Genomic DNA, 12595 nt, shown 5'->3' on the forward strand with positions numbered 1-12595 from the left:
CCAAGCTTACCAATCACAAAGGCATATTCCCCTTATTTGTCATTGTAGTGGATTTCGCAAGTCACATTTCAACAATTTATTCCTATCTAAATATTTCTGCTTGTCCCAGTTTTTCCCATGACACTACAAAACTGTCTATTGCCCTTGCCAATTTCCCACTTTCTAAAATCACGCATGACAATGACCCACTCCTTAGAGTGTGCCAGCTAAACCCCACAGTGATCACAGAAATATAACTCAAAAAAAATTCTTTTAAAAGAAGTCAGTGAAAGGCCATCATCTTAGAAGCAAAGAACCCCAGCCCCAAGCTGACACAGAAAAGAGTCACATTTTTCCCTCTTCAGCCTGTACTGCACATTTATGCTAATTCTTCCAACTATATTCCTTACTCCTCTTGTTCTCTGTATCCCATTTTCAATCCTGTCTGGTTCATAAAGACTGGCATCTGCACAGACTGAAAGTCATAGCTTTACTTTATCAGTGCATGCTCACAAAATGCAGTATGCAACAGCAGAGATCTGCTCCTCTGGAAGAGCCTCATGAAAGACAGCTAAACACTGAGGAGGGAGGAGAGGAAAGGAAAGGAAGGGAAGTCACAGGCTTCCTGCTATTACCATCCAAATTTAAATCCTTCCTACATCACAAGGGGCTCTGTTGTAGACAGTAAGGCAAATAGTAGAAAAAAAATTTGACATGGAGTTTTTATTATGTTTAAAACTCAGCTCCTCTATGTTAAAGATGAGGCGAAATCCACACCCCCATTACTGATGAAATTGCTGTAGAAAAATGTCAGTTAATAACGTGGCCAAGTGAAGCCATCCTGCAAGAGCTGTAAGCAGGCTAAGCCCTTCCAAAACCTCCCTCTAGAAAAATCTGTGTTGTAGAGACCATGTCTTGCTTCTCCAATATTCTAGTCTGCTTACCAATGCCACCACACTGTTACTTCCTACATGCCACCTTCATAACAGGAGAAAAAAAAACAAAAAAAACCCCCAACTTCTGCCTCTAACTCAACTACAGATCAGAGAAAGAATTGAAAAAAAAGCTCGAACAGTCTTTACTGTAGTTAACTTATGTACAACTTTAACCACCTTCAAAATCACCTTAGTGTTGTAAAGTATTAAGCATATTAATTACCTGGAACACTTAATTCCATACAGTTCATCAAATACTTAATTAGCTAGAGCGATCTAGGATTGGAGTCCCAGAGGAAATTTTTCAAGTTTTTTTAGAACTACAGAGATTTCATCTTTTTAAATGCTACACCTCTACATGAGGTCAATACACCTAAATGCACATGACAAACGTCTCTTCATTTGTTTAGGGGCAGAAGCCTAAAACAAAAACAAATAAAGAATCACCACACTCACTGGAGGAAGCTGGGACATTTAGCACTGGACATCCTGTTTAGTCACCAGATAATATGAAGAGTATTTGAGTAACACTGAAGAAAAGCCTTCCCTTGTCTGTAGCATACTAGACACCTTTCGTAACAGGCCTCCTTTTTCTGCTTCAAACGTCAATTATCACAGGGGAACCAAATGAAAAGCAGACAAGTTTTAGCCAGGATTTTAAACTGGATTTCTTTCAGGCCACACGAACAAACTCCACCAACAGAAATAATTCACAACGACAGTTATGTACATGAACACTAACATTAAAAAATGTCTCTTCATCTCCAGCATACTACAGCTTTCACTACCTCTGCTGTTACTCATTACATCAACTGTGGTGTTGAATGCAAACAAGTTTATGTTCTAGAATGACTGATAGGAACATCAAGAGAAGTAATCCTTTACTTTTCCAACTCTTCCAAAAAATCTCCCTGTTATCTCTCTCACTAGCTGAATCCTGTATCAATTTTCCACAATATAAGTAAGACAGAAATAGAACAAATTGGGCAAAAAGGATAGCAGGGAAAGCAAGACAAAGGAGCAGCCAGTTACTTTGAAGAAAATACAAGTTACTTAAGGACTATTTGTAACTTGCAAAAGCTTCAAAACACTAAATACAACTGTTGCCCCTACATAAAGTGTATGTTATGATCTATTCATTATTTTTGGCAAAAAAAAAAAAACCAAAACAAAACAAACAAACTAGAAGTAGATGCATTATAAATTATTTTTTGAACATTTTATATGTACCACTTTTTAATTTGATTTTTATGCAATTAAATGTTCCACTACACACCACCTACAAAAGGCCAAGCACAAAGGACCAAGTGCAAGACAATATGCCATGGGGTGGACAGCCTATGATTCCTGAGCCTTGTGCAGCTCCCCAGCAGTTCAAGTGTGGCTCCCACACTGGGGTGTGCTATGTGACTGGCAGCAAGGCTGTGCTGGCATTGGGCTGCTACGTAATCCAAATCCCTTGCTATGAGAAGGCAGAAGCCAGCAAAGGCTGCTGAGGCCAAATTTTCCATGTTGCCCTGGAATCTAGATGCACACTCAGCTCAGCACCAACCTACAACACAGAAGTGAGATACTTGAGGAATGCACCACTGTTGCAAATCCCAGTGTGTCCCAGTCCCTTCCCAGTTCTGCTGGCTTTGTGTAATGCATGTCTGGGCTCCTAGTCTGGCATAAATATGGGCACAAAGCTTGTGTAGTTCAGCCAGTTATCTACCTATGTATCATGCCTTTCTTTATGCAGCAGCAGCATGTCTTTAATATCACCTGTATCCTTAGAAAACTTAGAACTATGTTGGTTAAATGGACTGACACTAAAAGGTGCCATGGATCCCTGACTTCCAATTTCAGTGATGAACTTTTTCCTTAGCGCCTAATGTTGAAAACTGCTACATCAAAGTCAACTTATGCAAATCCTTTAAGTCACTGAAGTCTTTAAAGAGGTCTTCAGTAAAAAGAGCAGTCAAAATAATGGAGACAACTCAGCAGTAACAGGATACGGGACTGGGCACTTGAGAAAGAGAGCTGTCTTGGATAAAAAAATATTCCCTATAAAGCCGAGCTAAAAACATGTAGCACAGAATGTAACTCACTACGATTCAGCCTGAACTTTCTTCCAAAAGACTGTGTACCTTATCCTGAGCTAGCATTTAGGGATTAAGAAGAAGTATTGTCCAGGCTCCAATGCTAAACTTTTAACTCAGACATTCTTACTGAAGAATTAACTACTGAAATCTTAATCTTGCCAAAAAGGCAGGATTCACAAAACTGATGATAACACTTAGAGCTAGAGGATGTCAATACAAAAATACTATGCTTGAAAACAAGAAAGACAAAACAAATAATACAACCTAAAGAAATTAAACACTGAGAATAAGCTCTGAAATTCCAACATTTAAATTAAATTAGAATTAATTTAGGTTTTGATATACAACATACAGACACTCGCAAGTGTAAACTAACTTGCAGAACAATCTCTTCCTACTCCCTAGCAATATTAGATGAAAGGTTAGCAAACACAAATCTTTCTCAGGCAAAATAATAGATTTCCTTTTTCCTTATTCTATTGCTATTCTCCTCCTCACAGCTATCAAATAACTGAACAGATTTTATGTGCAAACAAGAAAAGCCTTCAGAAACAATTTATCACAAACCTCTGGACAAGCAAACACAACAGAAGAGAGAAGAAAATCTAACCTATTACCCCTAACAGTCACAGTACAGTCTTATTTTTTCAAGAGACCGAAACAAAAGCCTTACCTGCTCTAAATAAAGAAAATAGCATTCATTTTGTACACTAACAGAAGGCATGTTTACAGCAGTATGAACCAATGTGCTATAGCAGAGGTAAATCAGTGTCAGCCATGTTGTGAAAGAAACTGCAGTTAAAAAAACCAAAACACAAAACTTAAAGCCTTGATTAAATCAGCTATTCTGAACCTTAATATAAATAACTTTATAACTTTAGCTCTTACTTATTCTTGGTGCATGACTTCTTCAAGGTAATGTCTATTAATCTCATTTAAATTAAACAGTAGCAAGAAAAAAATATACCAAGATATAAAACAGCAATGGCTCCTGTGCAGTGCATGAAGACATAAGGTAGTTGTGAAAAAACAAATGCACTTACTCAGCATTAAATCCATTCACATGCAAGATCCTCATCTGTTTGACTATTGTGCTTTTACCGGATTCACCAGCACCTAGAAAATGAAAGTAAATCAATTTCAGAAGGAAGCATGAGTGATGAAGGGGCACACTAGAATTTTTTCTTCAGGGTAAAATCAAGAAAGTGGTTTACTCAGCGCAAGACTGAAAAGTGAAAGAAAAAGAAGTAATTGCCACTGGAAACTTCAGTTGTAGCTAAAAATAAATGCCCGGCTCAAGTCATGTGTCAGATCTGAATCTTGGATCATTTCACTGTCCATTTTTCCAGTGTCAACTTTAAAAGCAGACTGCAGGGTTTGGAAGGAAAAAGGACAACTTCAACATTTCATAGAGAACAAGACATGGTATGACAAAATCTGCTTGCCTTGTCACTACTATCTGATGGAGAAAAAACTGACTGAAGTCCATAGTAAACTGAAGCATTTTTGTTAGATTGTTAAAATATTTTAAGTTTGGCTGCAGTTATCACCCAGTCGAAAGACTTAAATCACCAGAATACATGGACACTGAAATCTGAAAAAGGAATGCATCCCCTTTAAGCCTCCACCCACAAAACTACAGAAACCTCCTTCTCCAATTTGTGTCTTATAAGCAACCTCCCACCCTCTCTTCACATGTTCCAAATCAATCACGTACGCAACAAGACGCAAAGACCACGTTTTGTGGCTACATGCTCCAGACAACCCCCCCACAGCTCACCTCTGATCCCCTCGTATACCTACAGTACAAAGGAAAACCAAAACAACCCTCCACTTTACTCCAGTTTCCCTAAGTAGATGTATGCTATTTCTGCTGTGCTGCACAGATGCCAGTGCACAGGGCAACCCATCTGCCTATAGTACCCGTTTTTCCATGCATGCTAAAAAGACTCGAGCAGCAGCATTTAACTGAGCTGCTCCATGCAGCCAGATCAGTAGCTTTCTATATAAAGCAAATATATTTTTGCAAGAGTAGTAACATAACCCGGCAAAATTTAGGAAGATGTCCCTTCTCATCTCCTGGCTACTCATTTGTTCCTCTTTTTAGCCTACGTCTCAACAACAGAAGATGCCTTGCACAGAGGTACAGTTTGTATTTATAGGATGCCAGGCCTCTGCTAGCACACACTGACAGCACAAGCCTCCATTTTGAGCCTCGTGTTCAAGACTGTATTTTAGCAGTTATATTTCAAAGTTCATTTTCTGACAGATGCATTCCTCTCTACTTTCTCCCTTCCTTTCCTTCTCCCTCATTAATTCCCAGCAGTCCATAATATCTGACTGCATGTTTTGTCACCTTAATAACAGAGCCTTCCTCCTTCCTTGCCTTGCTCACAGATGTTTTGTAAGCATTTAAAAAGCAGTTTTGGTCTACATTTTATGCAAGTGCCTTTCTCCTCTCAATTACTACTTTGTAACATACACATTGTCTCCCTTCAAGCATAGTGCACCATGCAATAAAGACATGGAACAAAACCAATCAAGACTGAGTAACTCAAGTTAAGATACAGACTGGGTCTGCTTCACAACTAAGAATTACTCAGGAATAGCAGTATATGTTATAGTTGTATATACAAAATTTCAGCTGTAACTCTAAATTGCACCTCACAAACACAGGGAGCCAAAATCTTTACTTCACTTAGGCCAAGAATAGGGGGAGACAAATTGTTGATTTTCCTATAAAGACATACAGTCTGGTACTGACATACCCAGGTGCTCTGCATCAGACACACCACCAGTGAACCAAAGTAAAGTATTACACCTAAATTTCTGACAAAGTTTATTCATGTATTTGGCTACTCATTAAGGCCCTATTCTCACCAACAATTACGCATTCACTTTACCACCAAGGAGAGTTCCATTCATTTCAGTGAGACTTCTCATGGAAGAAGGGGCAAGCATGTGTAAAGCAATGGGCCTAAAAAGAGCAGTATAAAGAGCAGCTCTTCTTTATTGTTATTTGAATACAAGGTAAAATTATTAAGAATACTTTTGAAGTTCTTGGGGTTTTATTTCACATATCTTCTAAAGTAAATATAACATAATAATGAAGAGAGCTTTATTATGTTTTACTGGTGAATTTGTGTTACAGACTGTCCACAATTCTTGACAGCTACTGTTAGAAACTGCAACAGCTGAACTGTTGCACTTTAAAGCACACACAGAGATGACCTTACAGTCCTAGCTAAACACCCACATACTTTTATTTACAACCATCTAAACTATGGTTCAGCCACCAAAACTAAGGAAAGCTGAAAGAAAATCCAGGCGAGCCCATCATGTTTCTGTGTGCCGAAATTCTGCTTGTGATGAAAGCAAACCATCTGATGGCAAATGGCTTTGATGTATCCACCCAATGTTCTGCCTGAAACCTGGAAGCCCAAGACATTCCCCAAGAACTGAAGTCCAAATGACCCTGCTAAAAGATTTCTGCTGGAGCCCAGGCAGACTCCTCAGTGCTGCAGGTGCTGCTACTGTAGTCCCAACCACTCTCCATTTATGTTAAACCTCTTTCTTCAAATTAGTAGTTGAACGGTTTCACCATTAAGAGTACACTTCCAAATTCAGAACCTTCAAAAATTTTTTTTTTTTTTTTTTCTTTTCATTTCCAATTACGGTTGTTTCACACCAGGACTGAGTCAGCTGGCCGAGGCCTAGCCTCTGCTCCACGCTAAAAAACCTGCATAACGTGCACAAGCCGTCCCTCAGCGTGACCAAACAGCTGAGATCTCATAACTGCATCTTACTTTAAAACACTATTTTAAAATACTTGGAAATAATGAGTCTGACAAACATTTTCTTGTCCTGTCTGATCAACGATTTTTGGACCTTTCCCTCCCTTTGAAGCCATAACCTGCATTTCTAAACATGTCCTGAAAAACATGAGACATGCTGAAATAATACCTGAAACCAAGCTACAAACGTTTCCCTCCCTCCAAACTCTCGACACCTTAATTAACGGTGGGACAGAAGTAATTCTAACGAGTCAGCCGGAGGACACGGGACGTGCCCAACACCCGCCGGGCCGCCCGCTCGCAGCCCGGCCCCGGCAATGCTCTCCCCGCCACAGGCACGGAGCTCCCTCATCCCCAGCGCCGGCCGCCGCGCTTCTCTCCAGGACCGACATCCTCCCTCCGTTTCCCCCAAATGATTCCCTGACTTCCTCCCTTCCTCTTCCTCCTCTCCCCCGGCATGTCGGCACGTTCCTCAGAACCCCTGCCTCAGCCCCCGGCGAGGGGAGCGCCCTGGGCCGGCCGAGCCCCGACCGCCTCCCCCGGCTCCTGCCAGGCCGCGGTGACCGGCCTTCCCCGCGGCTGCTGCTCCCCGCTCCGCACGCCCGGGGCAGGCCCGCGGCCCCTGTCAGCGCCGTGCCCTGTTTATCTCCCAGGTTCCCCCTCGGGCCCGACGCTCCCGCGCCCCTCGCCGGCGGCCGCCCCGGCATCCCCGGCCACCTCCTCACGGTCGGCCCCGAGGCCCGCTCCCCGCCCCGCCTTCACCCCCCCTGCGCCCGGCGACGGGGCGCTGCCCCCGAGGACGGAGAGCTGCCCCAAGCCGCAGCTCTGTACCTGCGGGGCCTCCCCCCGGGCCCCCTCCCGAGGCGCGCAGGGTGGTGCCCGAGACCTCCCCGCCGCCACCAGGCCGAGGAGCCCGGCAGGCTCCTGCGGACCGCACCGGTTTCCTCAGCGCCCCCGGGCCCACCTCCCCGGGCGCTAGCGGATCCCCGCGGCCCCGGTGAGAGCGGGCTCGCCGGCCGCCCCCCGGCCCCGTCGAACGGGTGGTCCCAGCGGCTCCGCTCCCCCCGGGCCCCACCTCTCCCTCGGGCCTCCCCACGCCCGGGCAGGGGGCTGGTGCGCGGCCCCGCCGCCCTCCCCCCTGCCCACCCCCGGCGGGGAGGGGACGGCCACCGGTCCCTGGCCCCCGGTCCGCTGCCCCGGCGCCGCGCTTCCCGCGGCCCCCTTACCCAGCAGGAGGAGCCGGTGCGTGGCCCTATAGACCTGCTTGTCCTTCTGCAGCTGCTTTTCGATCTTCTTGTTGGCCTCCCGCTGCGCCTTCTCCTCGTTGCGCTGATCCTCCGTCTTGCTGTTCCCTAAACAGCCCATCTTGGGGAGGGGGACGCAGGGGACGCGGGGCGAGGGGACGGGAGGCGGCCGGGGCTGCCGGGGGGAGGGAGGGAGGGAGGCACTCTCCCGGGCTCCCTTCTTCTTCCTCCTCCTCCTCCTCCTCCTCCTCCTCCCCCCCCTACTCGCTGCTGTGGCGGCCGCTGCCCAGAGCCAGAGACATGGAGAGAGCCGAGCCCGGAGCCAGCCAAGGGGGGGGCGATGGCGATGACTTTGCTGCTGCTTCGCCGGGCCTCCTCCCCGGCAGCTGCAGCTGCTTCTCCTCCCCCGCCCCCCCGCTCAGCCCCGCGCCGATCCCCTCAGCGCACCTTTCCCCGGGGGGGGTGACGGCAGGGCCCGATGCGGAGCGATCCGCGGGGATCTCCGCGCCCCCGGCCGGGCCGCCGGCTCCTCTAGAGGGAACAGAAATGCCCCCCCCCGCGCTGCACGCACAGGAACAAATCCAGCTTCAGTGCCACCCCCCAAAAAAATAATCCTCCTTAGATCCAAAGGCACGGGCTCCAAGCGCGGAAACCTCCCCAAATCCTCGGCGGGGAGGATCGGGAAACGTCTCTTCTTCGTCTCTCCCCCCGCGCCGACGGTCTGCAGCGCCGAGGGGGTCACGCCAGCCCCAGCTCTCGGCGGAGGTCGGGTCCCCTTTCCCTCGCCGGGCGCCGCAGCTCCTCGCCCTGCGGCCGCCGCGGGTCCTTCCTCCCTCACAGGGCGGGGGGGGTTCCAATCCAAGCCCCCCCCCCCCGCTTTTTTTTTTTTTTCCTTTTTTTTTTTTTTTTTTTTTTTTTTTTTTTTTTTTTTTTTTCCCCTTTCCTTGTTGCTGCTTTTTCACATTGAATTTCCAGGCGGTTGAATCCTCTCTCGGCTTCTCCAGCAAACGGGGAGCAGGGGAAGGGGAGGGGGGAGAAATCCAAACACGAATGAAGGCAGCCCGCTTGGTCTCTCCCTCGGAGCAAAACCTGTCCCTACGTCCCTACGGCAGTTCTGCTCTCTCCCGCATTTCTGTCCTTCCCCCCCCCCCAACCTCTTTTTTTTTTTTTTTTTTTTTTTTTTTCCTTCCCCCTATTGAGCTGCACCGAGGCGGCGGAGCGGCGGGGTGGGGCGAGCAGGCCCACACTGAACCCTGGGAGCGGGGCCGCTCACATGACAGCCCGCGTCAGCCCGCGCCGCCGCCGGCGCCCGCTTCGAACCGGCCCCGCCGATCCCGGCCCTTAGCCCGCACAGAGATCCCGATCCCGTCCCCTACCCCGCACAAGGAGCCCGTCCCCTCGGACGCTCAGCCGCGGGGGTACCGCAAGTCGTTGTGATGGCGTAGAGTCATTGCATCATACAGTAATAGGACTGTAGAACCGTTTTGGTTGGAAACGACTTTTAAGATCATCGAGTCCAACCCAGCACTGCCAAACCACCAGTAAACCGTGTCGCTCAGCACCGCATCTACGCGTTTTTTAAACCCCTCTGGGGATGGCGACTCAACCACTTCCCCGGGCAGCCTATTCCAGTGCCTGACAACTCTTCCCTGGAACAACCTGAGGCCATTTCCTCCTGTTTCTCCTCGTTGTGGGAGAAGTCACCAACACCCACCTCGCTACAACCTCCTTTTGGGTAGTTGTGGGAACAGCTTTAGAGCCCTCTAGGAAGGGTTTTTTGGCACGTAAGCAGAGAAGAAAATATTTGCAGGAGTTGGGGATTACATTGATAGAATTAAGAATAAGTTTTAATGGAGTCGTGTTCTGGGGCATTTGAAACTACATTTGAAAAATAATTATTGCATAAGTACAAGATACTTCTGAATGTACATATTTATCCCTTTTCTCAGTTGACAAACTGTGAGTATGTGCTTAGGGACTTACAGAATGATCCTGCAGATGCTGATGTGCATGAATTAATTTTTACCAATGTGGGTATTACAGGGCAAATTTCCCCCAGCACTAGGCAACTTCTCACTACACAATTTCCAGGATGCTGGGGCCAGGCGAGGCGGTGTTGTCTTCAGGGCTGGGGCAGCAGGGAACAAGCCAAGTCATGCCAGGTGGACCAGGGGAATACAACTTGATGCATGCAATTTTTTCTACATAGGGTTTTGCCAGCTATATATATATATTTTTTTTTTATTAGATTAGTGGAATGTCCTTTACTATCTATATATTATTTATCTCCATTTTCAAAATTCAATTATCTATAACACTATTTCCATGCACACACCTTCTTATGTCATCCAGTTACTATATTTAGAACCACCTACAGTTAAATAATTCTGCGAACAGAGGAAACAACTAGAAGATCACAGTTAGTGTCATCAGATACATCTGCTTACTTGCCCTTGCTGAAACAGGGGTGGAGCTTGGGAAAAACAGGGAAGATCACCACCAAATCTCCTTTGAGGATTTACTGGCGCTTTCTGTGTTTTTAACTGCCTGATATCTCCAGGTTTTAGACTTTTTTTAGACTAAGGCAGTTTTAAAAGAGACACTTGGTTCATGAATGTCCATATTCATCTAAAGCAAAGATCATAATTATTCCCCATATCTTTTATAGGTCCTTTATGTATTTGTATTGTTTCTACATAATATATATTATTCAAATATATTTAACTGTGGTATTTACAAGGTAAGCAGAATTCAGTCTGAAAATTATAAAACCTCATAGCATCTGTATAGTCACAGGTATGAAGAGAATGCAGAAATGCCAGTATCTGCCACTTCATGGAGTGGGGAAAATCTGCCCCAGCCTCCAGGCTCTGCTTCCCTCTGGGTCCAGCTCGGGGGGGAAGGGAGACTATCTCAGGCTCCAAACAGTTCACAAAAGAATACACAAACAAGATAAAAGTTATTGCAAGAGATATACAAAAGGCTAAAATCTTGGTGAACGGTGAGCAGTATCAGGATGGAGACAAGGGAGAAGTAAATATGCCAAAGCATCTGCTGACAAAGGAGTTGTCACTGTGTAAATGCTGTTGTCCAGCAGCACAAACCCAGCCCTGTCCCAAACACAGACTGGGATGGGCTTGGCAAGGTTAAATTCTAAAAGCCATCAGCTGCTGTGCTGAGGCACAGGAATTGCTACCCTCCCGGTATACATACCCTGTGCCTCTCTCTTTTTAGTCTGAACAAACCATGAGGTAGTTGAAAAGTGAAAACACGCTCAGCTAGTTAAGCAAACACAAAGTTACTCACAACAGTATTAAAATTTAGATCCTTGTAGTAGAAGTGTTATCAAGGCATGAAAGTGTCAAAAGACAGAGAAAACAAAAAGAAAATTCTCCAATTTTTTAAACCGATCAGTAATTATAGATCTTTTTTGTCTTTCTGAAACACAACAAGACACAAGACAACCCTACTTCACAAAGCCACCAGCTTGCCATGATTTTTTTTTTCTTGTGCTGTTCTGATTAGGGGAGTATTGTTTGAAGAGTGAGCATACCAACATATTAGCTGTTCTCATTATTTTTTACTTGTTTAAACAACAAAAAGCTATGAATGTGTCTTTAGAGTAAACTGTGTTACTTACTGGAGCCAGTTCCCATCTTGTAAAAAACTGTGTACTTCAGTTTCACAAGATGACTGCCATCAGAAGGGTAAGTGCAGGCAAAATCTGATCCTTAACTCACCATAAAATTAAAGCTCAGTTCTGAAGAACCTGCAGTCTTTGGAACAAATAAATGCAAAGATAAAATAACTATATGCATGGCCATAGTGCCTCTGTGATAAAAATCTATTAGAAGGTTTAAAATATTAAAAAGGGGGTGTTAAAAGACACTGCTGAATGTTAGGCAAAAATATTTGCCAAAAATGCAAAATGGCATGAATGTGGAAGTGGCTGTAAGAGACATTAGAAGACCTGTATCTATTAATTCTGTCCTACATTACTTAGAAAATCAGTGAGATAGAAGGCTGTGAGCATTGCACACTTGCAGATGAAATTAAAATTAAATTCTTCTGCATCTGAATATAAAACACATCAGGATCAGATTCTGTTGAATTTATTTTTCAGTCTAAAGTAAATGCAAAGACTGAGACACCAACAGGCATCTCAGCTTTAGGATTTCACAAAAGGGGATTTGGTAGAGCAAAAATTCTGCTGTTTCACTTCTCAAACCAAAAAAAATGTCAAAAGGAGAGGCAGCAGAAAAACTCAAAGTGAATAATATTTTAATGGAATATTCGTGGGGGACATGTACTGTAAGTTTCATATGTCTATAATTCATTTAATTCCACTTAATAACTTTACTTAATGCCTTTTTTAATTGGCCTAACCACTATTGCATTCTATAGAAAATTGTAAGATCTCTTAATATTCTTCATTTTTCTGGAAAGAGGAGTTTTATTTCCATGCTTTTATCTGTTCTCCTTCCACAGCTTTTGCCCCAAAAACTAGTTTGGTGCCTGAGACAATTTTTAACAATGGTGCGATCCTGTAAATAAACATG

The 12595-nt window shown here is 44.9% G+C and overlaps 1 protein-coding gene across 4 annotated transcripts in view; it reads right to left on the reverse strand.

The window, feature by feature from the left end:
* GNAS (GNAS complex locus) overlaps window positions 1-12595 on the reverse strand; it is a 135695-nt gene that overhangs the window by 76279 nt on the left and 46821 nt on the right. The window contains exons 1-2 of one of the 4 annotated variants that reach the window (XM_071760153.1): window positions 8019-9259; window positions 4042-4114 (exon numbers count right to left, since the gene is read on the reverse strand). In XM_071760153.1, the coding sequence (XP_071616254.1) occupies window positions 4042-4114; window positions 8019-8157 (212 nt within the window). In that variant the 5' untranslated portion in view covers window positions 8158-9259. The other 3 variants (XM_071760154.1, XM_071760155.1, XM_071760152.1) reach the window with 3 other exon arrangements.

Source organism: Heliangelus exortis, chromosome 16 (assembly GCF_036169615.1).
Source record: "Heliangelus exortis chromosome 16, bHelExo1.hap1, whole genome shotgun sequence".
NCBI classification, from domain to species: domain Eukaryota; kingdom Metazoa; phylum Chordata; class Aves; order Apodiformes; family Trochilidae; genus Heliangelus; species Heliangelus exortis.